At 46.0% G+C, this 22,502-nt stretch overlaps 1 protein-coding gene across 1 annotated transcript in view; it reads right to left on the bottom strand.

Moving 5' to 3' along the window:
- Nucleotides 1–661: 661 nt before the first annotated feature.
- The window catches only part of STX8 (syntaxin 8), a 107,995-nt gene continuing 86,154 nt past the window's right edge, over nucleotides 662–22,502 (bottom strand). The window contains exon 8 of the mRNA XM_050908625.1: nucleotides 662–1,706. Coding sequence (XP_050764582.1) covers nucleotides 1,639–1,706 — 68 coding nt within the window. The 3' untranslated portion in view covers nucleotides 662–1,638. The remainder of the gene's footprint in view (nucleotides 1,707–22,502) is intronic.

Here is a 22,502-nt window from a genome sequence, read left to right as displayed (position 1 = left end):
GGAACGGTTCCTATCCATCAATGACAGGTATGTATTCGGTGGGCTCCTCAACAGCTCCCTGCCTCTGTTTCCTGCAAAACCCCGTTTTCTCCGGTCACAGCCAGCCTGGCATTCCCACCTCAGATCCTGGAGCAACTGAGTCAAAGCCTCAGCTCCAGGCAACACCTGCACGCTGCGAGGAGAAGAGCAATTTTGCACTCCGATCTGCAGATGGCCAAGCACTTAACGAAGTGGCCAGTGCCCAAGTCCCAACTGATAGATGAGGAAATTGAGCCCAGAAGAGCAAAATGGCTTCGTGTCACTCAAGAGGGGATGCAGCACCAGGACACCCTGGTTTCCCACCTCCCAGACCAGCGCTAGACCTGCTCGCCGTGCCACCGTCCCAGCTGCGCGGGTGGAGAGCAGGGAGAGGGAAACGAGTGCCAAGAGCCTGTGAAGAGCCGTGAAAGGAGACACTCCACCACCGTCGGTGAGGACCAGGGCTGGCAAGTGTTACGGATCCGCCAGGAAATGTATGTCATCATACACATGAAGTCTGACAGGAATTGCTTTTTTCCTTCTCCAAATCAGTTCTCAGGAAATGGAAGCATTGGAGAATCATTCAAGTGGAACACGAGATGGTAGGAAACAATAAAAAGCCAGGCAGATAAGTTGTATATAAATGGATCGGCTTTTATTCAGTATTTATTGCTTGCTCTATCAATTCTGAAATCAAACTGGCACGTATAACAAAATAATTATTTTCTTGGCCAGTTGTGTCAAGCGAACATTGAAGCAAACATTCAGTACTTCTTTTTCATTAGTTTTTAAATAGGTAATCCTTCCTCTCAGTTTTAACAGCGTGTGAAAAGTTATAAAAGAAAGAGGCAGACCTCGATCGCCGAGATTAGTACGTTAATGCCAGCGCATCTCCTGCCATCAGCCTGGCAGAGCACGTGGAGAGCACGCCTTCCTCATGAGCACACGTTGGGCAAGGCTTTCCACTCTTACGCACCTGGTTCGAGACCCACTGCTGTTCACATTTCTGTCCATGGAGATCGACACCGATAACTCTCCCCCACGGGCCAAGGACTGCTGACTCACACGCCAGCGTTTCTGTGCAGCTCATGGGGGTCCTGCGCCTCCCCACAGGGCTCCGCATGCTCTCGCTTCCCATCCTGCGAGCATCCGGATGCAGTCATTCCCCAAAACATCTATTCCTTGAAAAATGTAAGCATTTTCATTCCAAAGGAAGGTATCAGAAAGCAGAGGAGCGCCACCGCTGTACTCCCAAACTACGCCTTTATTTCAGTATTTGCAAGCCCTCGGGACGACTGAGGGCTCAGCAGGAGCAGCACCCCGACACCGGCGCGTGCTCAGACGCAGAGGCACTGGGAAGCGCATCTATTGTACAGCCAGCTGCAGCCGCCCGAATGCCAAATGAAGGTGGGGAGAGAGTCCTTTTCAAGTTCAAACCCTCCACGCAGCGCTCTTCAGCTGTGCACCGAAGGAAGAACGGATGTCTGTCGGACACAGCTTCATTCTCATACTGTTGAGTTTATTTAAAACACAGAAGGTCTTTGCACAAAGTCGGTCTCTTCTCTGGAGTCCTCGGCGCTCAGCTGTCGAGCAGCAGTTCCGACGGGCCCCATATCCGCATTAGTGTGTCGGCCAGACAGCAACCACAGCAATCGCAATCAGCAGCAACACAATCACCACCAGCATTCCTGGAAAAGATGAAACGACGTTAAGGTTGCTGCCTTCATCTTTTACAATTGCTCTTTTGCAATTAAATTCTTCCGCTGAGTCCCGCTCCTCCTCCCAGCTGAGACAGATTTCCCCCCGTGCTCACCCCGTGCAAGCCCCTCACCAGATCCCTGCACGCCGATGACGTGAACAGCGACGTGGACACAATCCCCACGTTGGTAGAGCAGTTCCTTCTCTTTCTGACCCTTCAAATTAATTTTTTTTTAACTGTGCCTGCAGGGTATCTTCCTACTTAAACATCTGCCTTGCAAAGATGAAGGGATATGTTTAACTCATGGCAAGGCCAGTGAAGCTTTTCTAGAATCCCTCTGTACCACCCCACTGGGGCAAAGAATTATTCAGAAGGAAATCCAAATTGCATCAGGAAATTGTTTCCAATACAAACGACTCCTGCTTTCAGACAAAACTATTTGCAGAGCAAAAGCAGGGCTTCCAGGTATGTACCTGACTCGGGAAAACGAAGATCAACCAGCACTAAGGAGAGTCCAACAGTGCTCTGCCCAACCACGCAGCACGCGGGCTCCGTGGGCTCCATCCTGCCCCAAAACCATGCCGGTTGCTCTGCAGAAGTTAATGACTAATATGATCTTACAGAACTTCACGACTACTTTTTAGTTCGGGCACACCATGCTGCTCTGAAGAAGGACGGTGTTAAAAAAAATGTAAGTTATGGATCATTTTGGAGACTGATCTGGAAAACCAGCAAAGCAGATTTTCACTCTCTCGACTGAACAACAGCGATAAGGCAAGCTGGCTGTCAGGCGCCTGCTAGAGGAAACTAATTCTCCTTAGCTCCCCCTTTCTTAGGGGAACTCTCCCCTTTCCTTCCCCTTTCTTAGAGGAGAGGAAGAAATGTTTTACTGAAAATGGACTGGATCCCTGCGGTCCACCCCATCACCTCCTCAAGCAGCCCCAACACGTGAACTCCTCGCACAGCCGGCTGGACCACTGCCCGCTTCAGGCACTGGCATCACACACACAGGCATCCCCTGGGGTTAAACGATCTTTTAATTAGGAGGCTTTTGTTTTGGTTTAGTATCTGCTCCGTGCTATCCCCCTGTCAGAGCTGTGGGAATATGTTAGGCCTCCAAGAGCGGAAAAAATGTCCCTTCATTTGGTCCGCTCACAGATGACTATTACTCAACCACTTACAATATTTACAAGTCCAGCTCATGGCAATTAAAAAAGGATGTATTAAAATAAACTCCTCTTTCCAAGCTGGAAAAGGATATTAGACATCGCTTTTTGTAAATAGTGTCATGTTTTCTGTGCAGAAACTGTTTCTCTGCCAGGGGTCCAGGATTTTTTTCCAAGGAAATAAGAGTTGCCACCAACAGTATTTTTTTTCTTGTATGCTCAGTTGAAACCATTTGTTATCTGAAGCGAGCCTGAGCAGTGCTTCGCTGCACTGCCTCAAGCAGGTCTCGGATATCGAGCCTTTCTTTTCCTTGCAGGAACAGCTGACTGCAAACAGAGATGGCAGCAGCTCCGTACGCCCCACCTGGGATGCCCACGGATTGCGGCAGGTCTCGGCACTGCGGTGGGGTGTGGGGACAAGCTCTTTGGCTAGGCAGGGACAAGTCCTTTAAGCTGAATGGTGTATAGTTATTGCATCCTTTGGGGTAGGATGATTTGGGGGTGATTTTTTTAGAGCATCCGGCTAAACCTGGATGAAACTGCTTATTAATCACATTAAACAGAAGAAACTAGTAAAAACGCATCTGTCTGTTCCTGCCGCTCTCTTTGCACCCCTAGCAAGGGCTTGGGTTTGGCTCTGACGCCAGAAGCCACCAGGACCGTGCTGCACAACGCTGCCTTTTCAGCTACCGACCGGCGTGCCTGCACCCAGCCCCGGCGGGCACAGGGCAGCCAGGGTCCGTGCTGGGGCACCCAGGGAAACCGGGTTTGTCCCAGCAGCGCTCACCAGTGCCAGCTCCCTCGCAGGTGAAGTCCTTTGGTAGGCATCCCAGAGGATGCTCCCGCCACTGGGCTCCCACAGCACCTAGCCTAGCTCCAGAGCCTCATCCCAGCTCAGCGTCTATCAACCATATCTGACCCAGCCAGATCTCAGACCATACACAGGCTACTTGCTCCGACCCACCGGAATGCATGAGAGGGGGATATCGTTCGGTTTTCAACCTTGGCCAACTGCTCAACGTCATCCAGCAACACAAACTGTTAGACTAATCCACTGGGAACACGACCTATACTTTTACTGTCTTTCTAGTCTCGTGCTTTTTACATCTTAATATACATTTTGTAGTCTTCAACAGAGCCAGAAGCAAAGAATTTGCTTAAATTGGGAAGAAATAAGATCTGATAAAGCTGCCGCATTCAGATTCTCTGTTATGTTTCGCACTGGAGGGAAAAGTTTTAGAGGGTGCAAATCCTTAGCACAGTTTCAGTGTAACAGAGTTTATGGACTTCAGCAATTAAGAGACAACCGAGATCAGTTGCTTGGAAAATACTCTATAGGTGTGAATTAGTAATGATACAAAGTGGAGTTAATGGGGCGTAATTATTCTTTGACAACTCCCAAGAAAAACTGCACATAAAACCAGAATTATTACACAGCAGGAAGAGGGGAAGGTGGGGGACTAATAAAGTATTGCTAATGGGCAACAGCAGAATGAATAGGAAACTTAAGAGGACATTCAGGGCAACAAGAGCGGGACAGCAAAACGAAATAAACTTCACTTTATTCCTGGAAAGAGACTGGTGTTAAAAACCTGGAGCCACCTTTCTGTTTCCAAAAGCAGTGGTCAAGTACTTACTCCTCATGTGAGAGACAGAGAAGCAGAGATGGCACGTGTCGGTGCAATATAAATCAGCAATCCGCCAGTATTAAAGGCTTATCTGATCCATGCGATATGCACAAAAAGAATAGGACGACATAAACTGGCAACAGCACACAAATTTCGAAGTACCTCTTGCATGATACAGACCAGATGTTACGCACATTTTCTTCCCCCCCATACTACAGAATAGCAGATTAGAAGGATCTGAAGCTTTTAAACCTGAGTGTTTCAGAGTACAACATGCTTTCCTAACAAAAACTGTGGATAGGATCTGACAGTAATTATGCATTCTAGATTCCCTGCCTGCTTTGCCTTTTTTTGCTCAAGTCCTATGAAATACAAATATTCCCCTCGACAAGAACTCCTCAAAGAGAAGTTCAGGAATCAAAGCCACTAACAACATAAACAGGAGTCAGAGAAGAAAAAATAAAAGATTCCTGCGCAAAAGAAAACAGCGACAGGAATACAAATTTGAAATGCATTTCTTAGGGAAAGGTGGGAAGTGAAAGCAGAAGTCTATGTGCAATTACAGAGCAATTAATTAAGGCAGGTTGGAGAAAGTGCAACGCTCTTGAAGCTCCATCAGCTAAAGAGGCTGAGGCGGTGCTGCCGTCCCAGCTCGGAGGAGCGCTGCAGAAATGCAGAGGGCACGTTCTCAGCTTACGCCGAGTTTCAGGGCACGGCGTGCCGGGAGGACGCGGGGTCTCCCCGCTGTTCCCAGGAGCACCGGCACTCATGCTGCTTTGCCGGGTTTTCATCTTACTGCCGAGATCAGCTGCCCTCTGCTCGTCACCCCGATCCCGACCCCCTGGTCCCTGGGCAGCAGCGGGTTCAATACTCCAAACCTAGCAGCGCCTTTTCCAAAAAAAAGTTAAGATCAAATTTTCAGATATAAGATAGAAAGGTTACAATATACGTAATTTATCTCTAGGTTAAGATCGCTCTGTAGTCTCTCTCACCTGCTATCGGTCCAGCCGGGAGCCCAGAGGATCTGAGGTTCACACCATACCCCATCTTCCTGGGGTCACCCGGGGCAGCCCTTCTCCAAGTCCCAAATCTATTCCCTCTCCCCAGGATTTATCAGCTTTGAGCGTCACTGGTTTGGGGTTCACCATGGACACCCTTCCCACCGTACCCGATTTACTCCCACACGAACAACTTCCCAGCTGGGGTTCACATGGAAACGCAAATAATTCCTCCAGGTCTGAATCTGCCTGAAGGGGTTTCGGCATCTAGAAGATGATTCTCCACCCCCAGTTTGCACCTCACTTCCCAGGGGGTTAATGATCTGTGTAAATACAGGTGATGGCTGAGGACTCTTATTCCTTTGCGCCTGTTCAGCCAGATAGTAACTACCCCTGCCCGGTCGGGACTGTGTAACTCAAGGGTGTAAGTTCTCATTAGAAATAAGACCCCACTTAAAGCCCACGCTCTCTGGTGCACTGCCAGCCGTCTTAGGCGATGACAAACACCAGTCACACAGATGACAAGCCCAATAAATCATTTCATTTCCCTCTCTTCATCCCAACCTTTGCTGTTTTCCCATCGCAGAGACCCCAGACGTGGCTCGGAGCCGCACCACGCTGAGCACCGGGCAAACCCAGGACACAGCACATCCCCGCCCTCGAGAGCATCCCTCTCCTCTCGAGCATCCCTCTCCTCTCGGTACGGAGCCCACGCTACAGGCGCTGAACGCCTGTTACAGCCTACGCTGCGCTGCCGAAATCCTGGACGTGCTGCAGAGCTGCGAGAGGACAGAGAATAATTAACATTTCTGGTCTGTAACTTCACGCAAGTGCAGGGTGCCATGTACTAAATAAGCCTATTTGCCTCAAATAACTGTTATGAATCACAAATAACACTGATGAATTGGTTTCCTCGGAGGAGAGCGGATACCTACCGTCAGCCAGCAGCCGGCTTTTGTGTTTGTGATTAATCATCGAGACTTTCCAATTCCTTCTGCTGACTGTTCAGATGGAGGCAGCTGAGACTCAACGATCTGCTGTTTTCTTTAAAGCATTTTTAATTCCTAACGCTAACGACGGCTGGAGCCCGCGAGAAATTTCTGCTCACAAGCCCCGCCGCCGATGGAGAGACGAGCCCTCGCAGCACCCATACAAAGCGGCCAATTGTTGCTTGTCAACTGGGTGCTTATGCCAGCTTTCTGACAAGGCAATATTTACTGTGAAATATCCACTTATTGTGCTGAATATAACTCCTGGGAATCTGAGCATGTTTAGGATCTGGCAGGGGTTCAAGTGCCTTTGAACAGGCAGCCAGGAACTTGGTCATAAATACAGAGTGTTTTGACAAGTCCCTCTTGAATAAGTGTCAAAAGATTTCTGGTCTGCTTCTATCAGATTATTGATTTACCATTAAAATTGCTCCGTAGCCACGGGGTGCTGGCCGTTGAGATTTAATGTTGTATCAATTAGAGCACACAGGTTCCTACAAGGTGTCTCATGCCACAACTTCACCCGGGGAAGCCCCTGCAGAGGAGACAGTTGCACCTTCCTCCTTGGCATCCCCTGCTCCAGTAACAAGATCCTGGTTTCATTTTTATAAATGCACGCTGGCAAGGTATATTCCAGGGACTGAGGATACCCTTGTTTAATGGCACAAGCGATGTCAGCAACGCTGCAGCTCTTCTCTTTCAGTCCCCTGGCAGCCAGGCACTCCTACGCGCAAGGAGCAGGCACCTGACGTTGCTTCATACGGCTGCCCAGCGTCCCAGGCTGGTGCAGCAGGGAGGTCATCACCAACACGCTCCAGCTACAACCCCGAAATTCCAGAGCGATGCCGACACTCACCCCAGCACAACCCCATCCACTGAAGGCAGGGATGTGAAAGGAGCAGGTAGCGGCTGACACACGCAGGGCTTCGCAGGTCACGTTAAAGGTCTCCAGCAGCAACGTTGATCTGTCCTTCTGCCTTGGAGGCATCTCCAGTTGAACACCAGGTCCACTCTACTACTCTTTGTTCAACCCCAAGCCCATCAGTAAGGACACGAGATATCCACATCAGGATACTCACCCAGCGCTGTCTCTCTGAGCATCAGCCCAGCTTGGGCTGCCACTGGAAATACCCAGTCACTGGGGAGAACATCCTACATGCTTTCAAAGCATACTAGGAGGGTTTATGAAAGCAAGTGCAGAGGGAATTTGCCTGTGATAGCTGAGGTCTGGACTCAATGAGCAAGGAAATCTCTTCCAGTCCCCGTTGCTATAATTAGTGCACACAGTATTGGATGGTCCTTATAAATAGGATAAATAAATACGAGCATATGCTAAGGGGTGATGTCTCCTTTTCTCGGGGATGCATAGCCACGGTTTCTCTTTCAGGTACGAAGCAGCCGTAGCCTTTTGGACACGGACTTGACCAATGCGATCCCCATCTGTCATCCCCAAATCCGGGTCAGCTGGAAACCTTGAGATTTGGGAAGCGGCTGTTCTTTGGGTGAGCTGTATGGTTTTGTGGGCCCAGTGCTCTTTCCGAATCCTGAGCATATTCGGAAAGCAAACACAACCACGCGTTGGCTGCTTGCTGGTGTCTGGATGGTGAAGTAAATACTGATTTCAGCCCATTAAAAAAAATATTTCTAAGGCATGTGCATGTGTGTGTCCAAGTCATCTGCCCTGACTTCAAAAGCTGAAATGTTACATCCAAGTCTGTCTCAAGAACTTCTAACTTGCAGCTGGCGAATCCCACCCAGAAAATGAGACGTGCCTATTTGTGATCTCCCCCGGCGCTTGCTGTCTGCAGAGAGGAGGCACGGGGAAAGCAGCCCTGCAACAAGCCCTGAGCATCCCTCAGCACCTTGCCGGCAACTCTTGCTGGGAACGGGAGTTTTGCTTGGGGTCTTCCCTATCTTTTCTGCTGATTTGGGTACAGTGTCATTCTCAATAATGCTGAAGGTTCAGCACTGGTGTCTTTTATAGATTACAAAATAATAATAAATAGCACACTATGACTTAAAAGAGCCTGGTATAGCATTACATTATCTGGAAAAAGCGGCTTGTTTTACGCCAAGAAAGTTATATTCCCACAGAACTGTCTATCCAGAAATTTATGAATAAGTCTTCTTTTATAAGTGACATGGAGCGCTAACTTATAAACACATAATAGTTGTTTTATAGGGTAGGAGAGAAGCAGGGAAAAGACGGGAGTTTCAGCAAGAGGCTGTACAGTCATGGCTGCTTTCTTTAAGGACTTCTTTTTAATGTCACAGTTTTTAAAAAAAAAAACAACACAAAACTTTATCTGCTTTTTCAGTAAGTTAATTTTAAGTCCGTGTTGCCAGATATATGGCAGAAACCGTGCCCAAATCTGTTCAAACCCTGATTTTCAAGGCAGCAGAGAACCAACTTGGAAGGCTGGCTCTGAATCCGACGCACATACCTAAGCACTAGTTTAACATGGCAAGCACCCGAAGAAATCCATCTTGCTGTCCTTTACGTTCCCTAAAAAAGCCAAACACTTTCTCCCCCAAAAGCTATAAAAAAAATCTTTCCTTCTAACATTTTCCTCGTTTCGAGCGAGACGGGGTATTCAATTTGTATTGCATTAAGAACCACTTTAGCATAAATCCCATGCTATTAAGCTGGCTTGTATGTAAATACACTCCCCGATTCCTACACCTGCATCATTGAAACCATCTCTCCGGAGGCTTGTTCTTTATTAGTTTTGTGACAGCCAAACTTTTTCTTGGGCGATACGTCTGTGTAAAACGCTGCGATCGCACATTATCCTACGCCCCCGCCCGCCCAGAGGAACCTGGACGTTATTGCTTTTGACCTTCCTTTTCAACTGGTCTGACTTGAGAAATTTAACACTACAGTTGTACCTCTCAACTCTGACATCAAAATCATTGGCAATTCTCAAAGAAATCAAGAACAGGCTCTGCGAACAGTTATTAAAGGCTCCAAACGCCCATGTGTTTCATTGGGTCTAGAGGAGAAAAAAAAAGACACTTCTCAAAAAAGCTGAGCTCTTTGGAAACAACAACTATTGCATTATTAATTCCTTATTTGGAAGAAAGAAAAACCTAGGTCATTCCTATGTAAGATGAAAAAACTCTCATTTTATGAGTTATTCCACATTTGGAGCTATTCATGCAACGCTAGATTAACCTGAAGAAACGATTTATCTGAGTCAAAGGTACAGGCTTTGTTTATACACATTAACTCCTCAGTCAACATTATTTCACATATTAAAAAATCGTATATTTGTGGGTTTTTTTGTCACATCGAGTTGGAGCTACGCTTCCCTCTCGGGCACACAGATGAGTCTGTTCTTAATACAAGCCTTTCATCAGGGCATGAAGATACCTTACATTACTGACAGCAAGACCTGTTGGCAAACAAAGTGTGGCTAAATAACAGCAAGATAAGAACCACCACTATCGGAAAACAAATGTCAGATTCAGTCCCAGAAGCAGCACAGAGTGAGTTTACATCCAAAACGTTTACTGCTTCAGCAATCGAATAATCCCAAGCGTTTGGGTCCCAAACCACATGCGCAGCCCGGCTGAATGAAAGGAAGTGAGATAAGCGTTCCTCTTAATCCATTATTGTTATACTTCCATTTGCTTCTTTTTTATTCTATTTTTCAAATTACAAATGCACGCCAGATAGTATATTGAACTACTTCCAAGCACAATTGCAAGGAAATCCCATATTCTTTCAAAAAGCGATATACACTGTACAAACCCAACCTCACATGAACCGCAATAGTCAGAGGAATAGCTCAAATGAATTTGGTCGCAGCCTTCAACTGCTGCTCACGTTTCAACATCTCCGATGCTTAGCTAGTCTGTGTGAAGGTAATCTCCTGCCTTTGGCAGCGGTTGGAAGGTTTCGATCCAACGGTTTAAGACGCCACATAAATATACATTTGACTGTACATCTATAAGTCTACACAATTCATTAACCTCTTGCATTGACCTGAGAACCAGACTAGAAGCAGGACAGTTGAAAGACAGGAAGGTTTCCTAAGGAAATTAAGAAATATAAATAATTTTACCTTCTGAGCCACCAGAAGTGAAGCTCAGAGACAGGCAAGACATTTGTTTGGATCCGAAGACAAATCGAGAGCACAGCAAGAACTAAACTGTCACAAGTTTTAACTTTCAGAGAAGTCTGCAGAAAAGGGAACACTTTGAGCTAAATTTGTATCTACTTTAAATAGCAGAAGGTAGTTCACAGAGGACAACCTAGGAGAAATGGTTCGATGAACCTCTGAGATAGAATTACTGAACCAAAGAGCTTTAAAGCAATTTATACACATACCTGAATAATACCTTTCTGCAAAAATACTCCATAATAAAATCATTTACTGGACTCATCATTGCACAAAGAGCAGATGTAAGAGACAACAGCTTACCCAAGTTACTTCCCACCCCAAAAAAACCAACATTAACTGGACCCTTTATACTCACTGGTATACCAAAGAAAAGATCAGATGTATTTAACAAGCAATAGTAACGCTGCAGCAATTTCTCTCTAAATTTGTTAACAATGCCAAAGGCAGGCTAAAAGAAAGCCCCTACGGAGCACAAGCTGTCATTTGGGGTAAACGCGTGCAGGACCTTGCACCCATGCCCAGCCGAAGTTGGCAATTTCAGACTGCACGTCTCCCCGACAGTCACCTTCTGCTGTTTTCCCACATACTGTCTCTTTTACTTCAACTCAAACCTGGCAACCTCTACTCATCTCTGTCTGATGCCCTTTTCTGATGGGTGTGCTGGGGCAGCACCAGGCGCAGACGGCCAGAGTTGTGCAGGAGATCACCCAGCTCCCAGCAAGCCAGAAACTGGAAACATTCTCATGTTTTTTTCCTTTTGTTCTTCTAGAGTGACTTCACAGACTTTCCTTGCTCGTCCCCACACTGCTATTATCAAACTATTTCCAACCCCAAAGGTCATCGGCAGACATGGTGACTGGATTTTTTTGCATGTGGCTTATTTTTCTTCCCCCCCCTTTTTTTTTATTAAATAAGCACGCACACTTTCCAATTTTCCCTTCTCCAAACTCTCTAGCATCCTTTCCCTTACATAAGCGACGCCAAGAAACAAGATCAGTCAAGCAATGTGCTGCATTTCTGAACAACTGTGTTACAACTTGGAACGGGACTTGTGAAAGTTTCAAAAACCTCAATGTGCACTAAAGGTTTCCCAGAAGAAAGGAAACAAAACAAGCCCAAACAAGATCGCAAAGGTTCTACAAATCCCTGTCTTTCAGATGAGAGTCACCCAAGTGAGCCCAACCAAGACATAGGTGTCACCTGAACCCTTTTGTTCTGGCATAAGCTCAGCAACAATTGGCAGGAAAGGGTGAGGAAACGCAGGTTTAACTGGGACATCTCCGTCTCCAGGCTTACCAGAAGTTATCCTCCCCACGCCACTGAGGGCGATGAGGAACAGAAGAAGTGTTTGGCATGGACCACAGCTTCATCAACCGTGGTGGAGAGAACAGCCGGGAGCTAAAGGGTGTGAAGGAGAGCCAGCTGAAGCTTTCCTTGCAAGAAGGCAATGACCTAAGAAAATCCAACGGTTACCTACCATCAGGTGGTCCTTCAGCAGCACAAGTCACAGGTCACTAAAGAGACTTCTCATTGCACTAGAAACGTTGGAGATTTACCAGCCAGATGCAGCACTGGCTGCAAGGAGAGACACCAACCTGGGGCCGAGGTGAGTTAAACCCCAGAGACGGGGCGTTCGCTGCCTCCCGCAGTGCCCTCATGGCTGGTGTTCCCCCTCACACGCATACATCCATGCACCTTCTCCAGCTCAGCTTCACTCAGCAGCCCCTACTCCAGCCAGGGATGCAGAAGCTGCAGCCCAGCTGGCAAACTCAAAATGCTTTTCCTGAAAGAAAGGGTCTGCCAGGCAGCAGCGTACCCCGGAGCCGATACCTGCAGCAAGCAGGGAAAAGGCAGAAGACACGACAGATGATCTCAGCAGGGGACTGTTGTGCCTCCACTACTTTCTCCAGTAAAAACAAATGGGAAAAAAAAAATAATAAAATGAAAGGACAGCTCTGCTGGCCTGGCACAGAAGGGGACATCTGCCCGCGTCCATCTGCCGTCAGCCTGACACTCCGGTCTTTGTTTTTGGTAGGGTCACTTTCTACCATTATCGCTCCCTGAACTGCCTCACCAGGACACCAGTGCCAGTACAAGGAAAAAGATGGGCACATGGGGAGAGGGAGCAGGTAACCACTAGCTCTGCTTCGATGCCTCAGTAAATTGTCCCATTAGGCTCTTAAATCACTTGAGAAAGTATTATCTTTTGCCTCTTCCTTTGTTTTTCACTCGAACAAATGCTGGGATTACTCACTCCCTAGTTAGACGGATATATTACAGCGCCGGAACGCTTCCGAAATGTTTAAAGCATCAACAACTAAAGTTACATGTGAAAAAAAAAAGAAATAAAAATAATCACAGCTCAGTCAAACGAGTGGAATAAGCTGCAGTAACAAAACTACAGTTTTACTGGTCTATCTGAACCCGCAAGAGGAACTTCACTAGCAAGACATTGATCAAGGAGAAAAAGTTATAGCAGAAAAAAAAATCGTATAGTGTTCATACCAAGTCATTTAAGGTCAGATTAAGTGTTCTTGAAGTCTGGTCCATGTGTGTTCTATTTAAAAAAGTGCCCTGCTTGCACAGGAATTGTAAGAACTTTTGAAAACGGGATGCTGGCTCCTAAGTCCCTTGGATACTTGACCGCGTGGTCAGAGGGGTTGAGATTTACATACAAATTGCAAAGCTTCTAAATGGGCTCCTCAGAGCAAGAAACGGGGGTGGAAACGAGAGAATATTTAATGATTAGTTCCTTATGGCTCCGACATTCTTGAAGCATATTTCTTGCAGTCCCTGGAACACTCCTGCATTCTTGATTGCAAAATGGCAATAAGTGATTTCCTTTAAAAGCCTTGTCTTTTATTGGAATACTAAAAATACCCCACTAGCCCCGCTCCACTCCACTCTCTCTCTTTCCTGGACAGGCACCATCAACCCTGATGTATTCTATTTTGAAGACGGCAATAAACATTTCAGCATGGGCTGTTCAATCCACTTCATAATAGATCTTGCATTTCCAGTGCAGCCCCTACTAGCACCATAAATCATCTTTACACAGACTTAAGTATGAGAAACTCCAGCTCAAAAGCAGCATGGATTTTTTTTTTTCTTTTTAAAAATTAAAAATGGGTACAAACCAGTCAAGAATTAAATGACTGGCAACTTTAAACACGAAACTACTGGGATGACCCTGTAAAACAGGGCTGTTGAGATGGTTAGAGCCACACTGTGCAGCGCTGCTCCAGTCAATTCACTTGACGTAAACCCACCTGGAAAATGATGCTTGGTGGGGTGAAGTTCAGAAAAAATTCTCTACACATCCATTACATCCGAACAAACATGAGTTTCAAATCTAGGATACTCTGGCTGTTGCTGATTTTAAAAGCCACAGATGAAGATTAATTACATACTACATCTGAACTGGTTACACACACCTAATACTCCTTTTGTTTTTCCAGTCTATATGGACTTAGAGTCTGAACTGTTCTCCCCACTGCTTCGCTCATTAAGTCTCTCTCCATCTGCTACAGACCTTGGAGAATAGCTCAAAGAGGTAATTTCAGGTACCCGATGAGAAGGCTACCGCATAAGCGATGATTTTATCATTAACGTTCTTGGCTGAGTCGAGGAGCTTCTCCAGTAAAAGTGGTTGTGCAATCACATTCAAGAACTCAGACCAGCTAAGTGCAGGATGCAACCAGCCTTCCTCAGCCTTAAACACCAAAGTCTTCATGTAGTCAAGAGCCAGAAGGGACATAATTCAGAGCCCCAGCGCAGGCTCCACAGTCCAGCAGTGGATGATGACAAGGGTTTCCCGAGTATCGACCTGTCTGTTAGGAGGTTTGGCTGGACAAGGTGACCAAGTGGCTCCCGAGCCAACCCAGCGGTGGCGGCCCCGGCACGATTACTTCTTTCCACATTAAGGGAGTCTGCTGGGAAATCTGAGCTCACTGAACAAATCTGCTGGTCACATCGTAACCCTGTTACAGCAACTGCCCTCGAGTCACTCCACAAATGACATGCAGCTCAGCAGCCACAGGCTGATGCCCCATGTATTGGATGAAATACAAGCTGTAGCTTTCACTTGAACACAAGCCTAATAAAGGTGGGAGACGCTTATTTTTCTACTTTTGAAGTCCCAGAGGGAAGTGAACCTAACTTTGTCTGTTGGCAAACTCGTTTTTGATCATGCTTATGGCTGGACAGTCTCATTACGTGCCGACTGCTGTCACATGGATGGTAAGCTCTCTGCTCCATGGGATACAGTTAGCAACACGCTTTGCTTAGCATCAGCTTCTCTTTCTTGGATAAATCACACTTCACTGAGCCCTTCCCCACCTGCAGCGGGTCTCAAACAGGAGGGTCTGCACAAGGAAACTGCACTTATTTTCGGTTGACTCATTCCATGAATTTGATCTGGGTGAATCTAGTCCTCCAACAGCAAGATCTGGTGACCACAGCAAGGTGATGCTCTTCTGGCTCTGAAGAAAGACAACTGGAGTCATAAATCATAAAACATCAGGCAGAAAGGGACCACAGCAGGTTCTAGTGCAAGTTACTGCTCCAAGCAGGGCCAAGTTAGGGAGTTGGACTCGATGATCCTTATGGGTCCCCTCCAACTTGAGATATTCTATGATTCTATGATTCTAAGACCAGGTTGCTCAGGGCTTTGTGAAGTTGAGTCTTGAAAACCTTTAAGGATGCACAACTGTTCAGGGAGCACAGACACTGGATTCTCCCTAGATGAAACCAAACCAGAAGATCTGCTCATTTTCACAAATAGGCAGTGCTACTCTGAGAAAGATACTTACTAACCCACTAAAACTACTTCAGGAAGAACAGCACAGTATGGACAACCCAAAAAGGTAACGCTGAAGCGGGCAAGTGCTTATCATCTCAAATACAACGCTGAGGAAAAAGAAAAAAACCTTGACATCTTTCAGTCTGGCTCTTTTAACATTTAAGAAGATCCTTAGATGAGACTTCATTGATTTTGAAGTCAGTATCAATTTGGACAAAGAAAGGGTTTCGCCCTAGTTTCTGCCGAAGTGTATCAGCCTGCACATAAAATCCTTGACACAGATATAGCTGGTTTTTTGTTGCGAATAGTGTTTTCACAATTCAAAGAACAATCCTTCTTTTAGAAACTTGCTCAACCTTTGGCAATCCAACCTAATCACCATACAAAACTGCAGAAACCAGCAACCAAATACTTCTTATTAATACCATTTACAGCTGCTAACAACTATAAGAACCTTCTAAAAATGCCAAGGGAAACAGGGTGGGTGAAACAATCCCTCGCAAACAACTGAGCCAATAAATACAGAACTGTGATAAGAAATTAGGTTTGACTTGCATAATCACTTTTAAAAGTTTTTGGAAAATGGAGTCTGAAGAGCAGGAGGCTGATAAAATAACATAGTTCAGTAGCAATGCAAAAGTTTCATGCCGATGAAGTAGGGAATTCAATCCTTGCAGAATTCTTGAAATCATTTAGATGTTAACAGAAGTTTCTTCTCCAAAAAAAGGCGGCAAGGCATCTCTTAAAGCCCACACACACAGATCTTTGACTCCTATATGCTGGTGTACTACACAAAACTATTTTGGTTTTGGAAGACTGCATTGTCTCATGTGTCAGGATGGCTATTTTATTTTATTTTATTTTTTAACTTCTGACTTGAGCAGAGCCAAACCTGTACAATTTATGCACGTGCAGTACAAGAGGTCCTCTCTCATTTTGTATTAAAAAAAAAAAAAAAGAGAGAGAGAAAGGAGGAGGAAAAACCACAATATCATTTCATCTCAGTACCTTCCTAAAACTTGAGAAGTTTATAAGCTCTTAACTCCAGTTCTCTTCTTTTGCCTTCCCACATGACAGCTACAAGCTGCCACAGCAGCTGCACAGTCAACGTCTTCAAAGGAAATAAAGAAATAATTGCTCTCAGAACAAAGTGCAGGGGGAAAAACCGGCCTGGGTGACAGGAGCAATGCAGGGCTGAGCAGGCTGTACCCAGGGGAGCGAACGCCGGGTGTGTTACAGCTATGAGCAACCTCCCCGCATACTCACTCGCCAGTGGAGACTTTTGTTCGTAATGGAGAAAGGCAGCAAAACCCGAAGAGCACTGGGAGAACCTGCAGAAGGCAGGATGCTTCGGAAACCCATCTTCACATATTTTGCATCATATTCTCCTGTTGGAGAACGTTTCCCTTTTTCAGCTCCTTAAGGTTATTACTAGATAAGTGCGGGGGTTGACACCGAGAAAAAAAAAAAAAATTAAGGAAAAAAAGGTCTGTGTAAGGAATGTACCCTGTTATCAAACAAACAAGGATAAAAATACTTGGGAGCAAAAAGAAGTTCCCTGATTTACTAAATTTTTCTTCCTTAAGTCTAATCCCACGGTTAAATCTACAGAGCTTATTCCCCTCACACTTCTAGAGGGAGAAAAAACCCACGCTGCAAAGAGGCATATAAATCGCCCTGGATCATTTGTCTGAATCCTGCTCCTGCCCCAAAAGAGGGACGTTCCATATGCTTTTGCAATAGCTCTGTTTTGATAGTATTACCAGGAGTGTCCCTTATTAATCATGTTGCCACTAAAGTCTCTCTGGAGTATTTGCTTATTCTATACTTTTCCAAACTGTTTCAGTTTCCTCTTAATTTATTAAAAGCTCGCTGAAGATGACCATAGTTAAAGCTAACCTCTGCTACTACAAAACTGGAAGGAAAAAAAAGGGGGGAGAGGGGGAAAATCACCTTTAACCATGAATTTTCCTCTATTCCCCAGAAGAAACGCCCTCCTAAACATGCTGTTTCAGTCTTTGTTACATTTCTCTGACCAGTTCAAGTTGTGAAGCCTGAGATATTGCTATTTAAGGTAGCGTTAACATTCAAGAAACACTTTCCTGGATGTTACTATTTGAGTTGGGATCATTGGAAGAAATTTGGTATTGGCTCAATCCTTCAGTGCCCTGAAATCAATGAGCTTATTTCAGCCTGTAAAGTGTTCTTAAAGACATGCTTAAGTGCTTTGCTGGATGAAGAACAAAGCACTTGGCACCCCACAGAACTGAACCCTGCTGAGGTGCGAGGCGTTTCCAAACATTTCTAATTAACTAAAAGAATCCACAATTAAGAAAGTCGCAGTCACTTGGTTGACAGAATAAAGGCAATGTTTTGCAAAGCATCCTGTGTTCCCGGCTCCAGCAACATGCACCCCTTCACAACACCAGACACGGGAAAGAGAAACGTGTCCAATAGTAGGTGGGCTGTAACAAGGGAAAGAGTATCGGGGTGTCCTTTGGCAATTCGGCAGCAGTGCTGAAATCCAGATCCACGCCTGGGCTTCGCAAGGTCCCTGCTTCAAGGCCGGGAGCACCAAGGACACGGAGTTTGCTTGAGCTGACCGCTAGACCCTGCCCTGCTCCCACGCACCTTGGCTCTGTTGATGCCACTGATCAGCCAGTCCCGCAGGAAAGTTCTGCTGGCTTCAAGTGCAGGCAGTCCCCATCTTCTTATCTGAGATCTAAAGATGGGCCTAAAAGGAACGAAAAGCGTCTCTGCAGTGCAGAAGAAAATGTTAGGTATGAAAGCTTCAGACCAAGTACACATGGTCTCCGGCTTTGTACACATGATTGGGAAGATCTCCATTTATCCCCTAGATTTTACATTGTTTTGAGGACTCTGCTGTCTGCAAAACATTAACTCAAACCAAGTGATACAATTCTGCTAAAATCACACTTTTAAGCCAACTATGTCTTTCTGAGTCAGAAAACAAATAGGCCTGTCAATGCACTTTTATAATTGCAACATGTCTTTCATTCTTATTTTCATCCAGCTTATACAAAGATTAGATAAATTATTTTTCATGTTTATCTTTCCCCATGAAAAACACAAATCACCTTGGTGCTATGCTAACAAAAGCTTGACTTATCTAGGCACAGGACATCAGGGAGAGGTCCCTTGCTCTCCAGGCCCTGATCCTGCAAACAGATACGCAGCGGCTGACCCTGCAGCCTAGGCAGCGTCCATCTGTGGTCAGACGGACTCCGCATGGATGTCCATCTGTCTGTCTCCGCAGTGGGAATTGGAGGCAAAGCCCCGAAGACCTGTGAAACCTGTGTAGAGGATCAGACCAAGGATCAGACCACCTTCAGCTGGAGAACTCAACAGGGACTTTCCACCCATGGTCCACGGCTACTTCTAAGGAGCCCGAGGACAGCAGCCAGAAGTGAGGCTACTCCAACCAGGGTCTGAGTTCAACTGGGGCATCTATGAATTGTCCAGCACAAGAAGAGAAGCAACAAATCAAAAACAGGCTGGAAACCAGAAAAACCAAGCTAGCTCAATGTTAAGAAGAGGGGGCTGAACCTCAACAACTACACCAACCTTTGTCGCAGCCCTGAGTTGGAGACTAGAGTGTGGCTTACGGAGACAGATGCTGATGTGACAGTGCTTGCTGCTCTGCATGCATGTGAAGCTCTCTGAGATGATCTCACCTCTCAACCAACAAGGGGAAAACCTACACCGCGACTCCTGCGTAGTGTCACCAGGTAGAGCCATGCATGAACAACTCTAAAATAACGTTAAGAAAAATCTTTTTTTTTTTAAGGTTTCATCAAATCCTGCCTCAATCACTCCAAAAGTTTCAGACTGCACACACAGCATTATAGCAGAAATAAGGTCATCTGCAAATGGTTAGTGTAATGCATATTAGGTGCAAACCACTGGGACTGCAGTAAGATGCTTGGCAGTATTTGATTTCAAGCAAGCCACAGAACATGATAGCAATTTAAATAAAACCCGTACAGTTTATCCAGAGCTTCCCATCCCTTTGCTCCCAAAATAGTCTCTCTTTCTGTCTCTTCTGTCCTGGGTGCAAGCTAGCACAAGCTGACCACGTATCATGGAGCCTATCTCGAAGCAGGAATTTTATTCACAACGTTTGGCTTTAGGAGGAGGCAAATTAAAAACAGTGATGAAGGGATGCTTATCCTTTTCTTTTTAGCACAATGAAGGTTCGGTGTGAGGGGATCCTAATAAAATTTAAAAGTCAACACTTCTGATGGAGCATCCTTAGTTTCTTTTAAAATGAAGATGTGGATGCAGTGATTAGTTTTTGCTTGCTAGCAACTTTTTTTTTTTTTATTTAAACATTGTCCACTGTGGTTTTAATGGCTTTGAGGGGAGATTTTTAGTATGATCAGCTGCCAAGAAACATCTCCCCATTAGCTGCTTTGGTCATCAGTCAGTAGCTGCCATTAGCACAGCAGCTTCTATCTGCAAATCCAATAATCCTAGAACTACCAAACATAATTTTCCCCCAAGATTAGTTTTGGTGGAGAAAAACATCCTTTGGAACGCAAAACACTTTTTTTTTTTTTTTTTTAGCATTTTAGCTATCAAAACACATGGTGCAGCCTCGAATAGTACTCCCCATAAAAACCGTTCTCCAGCTCTGCTCCTCACCCAGCCTGCCAGTGAACATGGGAAACCATTAACTCAAGCTGCTACAATTAACTCCCAGCATCTTCTTCAAAGACTCAGACAATCCCGAGCTACTTGTCATGCAAACAACCTGTGAGATTCATTCTCCTGGCAAGGCAAAAGGAGGGGTAAATTACTGAGTTAAGTAGATTACTGGGGAAGGAGTCACACTCAGCAGCCTTATGAGATGATTAGACCCTGGGAAATTCATATGCCAAATCCCCAGGCCCTGATAGCGCACATTCATTACCAGTTTCAGGATCAACCGCAATCAAGAACCTTCTCTGGCAGCGTTAAATAATAATTCTTTTCCCAATGAACTTTCATTTAGCTTTCCCCCAAAAAAGGAAGATTATGTTTAAAATTTTACAAGGGAAAAAGTTACAGCAGCGTTTAGCAACTCAGCAGTTCACCACTACGATGACTCTTTTTTTTCAGAGAAGCATCAGCATTTCTGAAGCAACGATGCTACCAGCACTGTCATCAACATAAGCATTAAAAAACTTAATGCCGTTGCTCTGTGGGTGTACGTACGCAGCACTGCCAAGAGCAGCACCCAGGGACTGCAGAGGGGTGTCTGCAAATAAGACAGAGAGCAGCAGTTATCTGTCACGTGCATTTAATAAATCCAACATAGCAGAGCAGCCTTTGCAATCCAAAAGAGGAAAAAAAAACCCAGATTCGTGGCAAGAGAGCCAGCTGCTGCGACAGCGATGGGAAACGGCCTGTGCCTTCTGCAGGAAGCTGCAGGAGCGAGTTAAGATTACCGAGTTCCCCAGTTAGGGTCCGTTTGCCCTCGTGGTAGATGGGCGATGCCTATCTATGCACTTCACCACGATCTGCCAGAGCACATGGACTGAGGTCGGGAAATTAATTGCCCGGAGTACTGGGTAAACGGGCAGCAATCATTATTTTTTCCCCACTAATGACATTTTGTGAGCAGCACTGTTGGTAGCGGCAGGTTCTGGGAAAGGCTGTTCCACAGAGGCTTCAGACATGGCTTTATAACATTTTCTTTTTAAAAGACTCCTAGTTTAACACGAGTCTATACAGCGTTATTCAGCAGCCCTCCATTATCTAAAGAATTACAGATTCCCTATTTTCTTGATCTATATAAAGTAAAGGGCGTAACCCCATCACACTGGAGAAGGTGAGTGTGCTGCGAGTTCTCCCTCCTACCCGAGGTATTTTTATCAGAGAGATGTCTTTAAAAATATCTCTCAGAGAAAGTCTCTTATGCAAGAAGTTAGCTGAGGACTACTGAAGTGCAGTCTAGTTCAATCAAAGGGAACTCCACCACAAGAGACTATTTCATGCCCTGGTATCTCAAAGGAGGCCATGATAAACTGCAGAAAACCAGATGATCGACCTGATGAGAAGGGCTAATCTTCTCAGAAAGCTGTGAGAGGTATGATAGCTATGAAGAAGGAAAGTGCAAGGATCTAACAGTGGTGATGGGGGCACTTGGGAACCACCTTGAAAAACGTTGGGTTTACCAAGCCACCAGATGAAGTGACTAAGACATATTCCATCACTGCAACGGGCAGTTCAAGTCATCCCGGCAAAGTAACAAAGAAAGGAGCCCACTAGCAGGCTCTACTAAGTAGGGAGGCCCCGATCTCCTGAGCATCAGCCATGTCCACACATCTGTGGATAAACTTCAACTGTTAATGCATCAGCTTACCAACCCCAAAGTGATGCCTGCCGACCTGCAGCAGCGGAGGGTTGACACACACCAGGTCCCCAAGGAATGGCTTCTCCAGTCATCCTCAGCCCACCTGCCTCCCCCGTGCTCCCAACCTGCGGGATCCCCTTGTCCGGACTGGCGGCCACTCCACGCGGAGGGCTACAAGCAACAGCCAAAGGGGTTTTTTGATCTCAGACTCTGCATCTGACAAGCGCAGCAGAGACAAGGGGCTGTTCTTGCCCGCTGCATCCATGCCTTGACCTCAGGTGGCATTAAGAGAACACGCTTTCGTCTGTGTCAGCGAACCAAGAAGAAACACCCAAGCAGCCACTTCTGCCGAGCAGTCTGGGAAGGACAGACTGGTTACCTCGCAGGGCGCTGTGAAGCAATTCACAGCTCATCTGAGCAAAGCATGACAAATTCTGGATCGCGTCCCCAAAACCCAATGGCTTAACTCCAATTCCTCTAGCACCTCAAAGTCAGAGCTGCGCTGAGATGGTCCGAGAGCAGGCTGACCGTGATGATGCTCCAGGCAGGCACGGAGGATCTGGACACAGCCAAGCCACAGGCACTCGGAGACAACAGCACTGCCCTGTTCCACAAAGGACAATATATACGTGGCAGCAAAGGAGACCAATTCCTCACAGCAATCGCTCCACTGTTACTCTGAGTTCCGCCCTTCAACCCTTATGGCCACGAGGTCTTT

This window comes from Gymnogyps californianus, chromosome 19, assembly GCF_018139145.2.
Source record: "Gymnogyps californianus isolate 813 chromosome 19, ASM1813914v2, whole genome shotgun sequence".
NCBI lineage: Eukaryota > Metazoa > Chordata > Aves > Accipitriformes > Cathartidae > Gymnogyps > Gymnogyps californianus.
The sequence above is the reverse complement of the archived record's forward strand: the minus strand, read 5'-3'. Positions and strand labels throughout refer to the sequence as shown.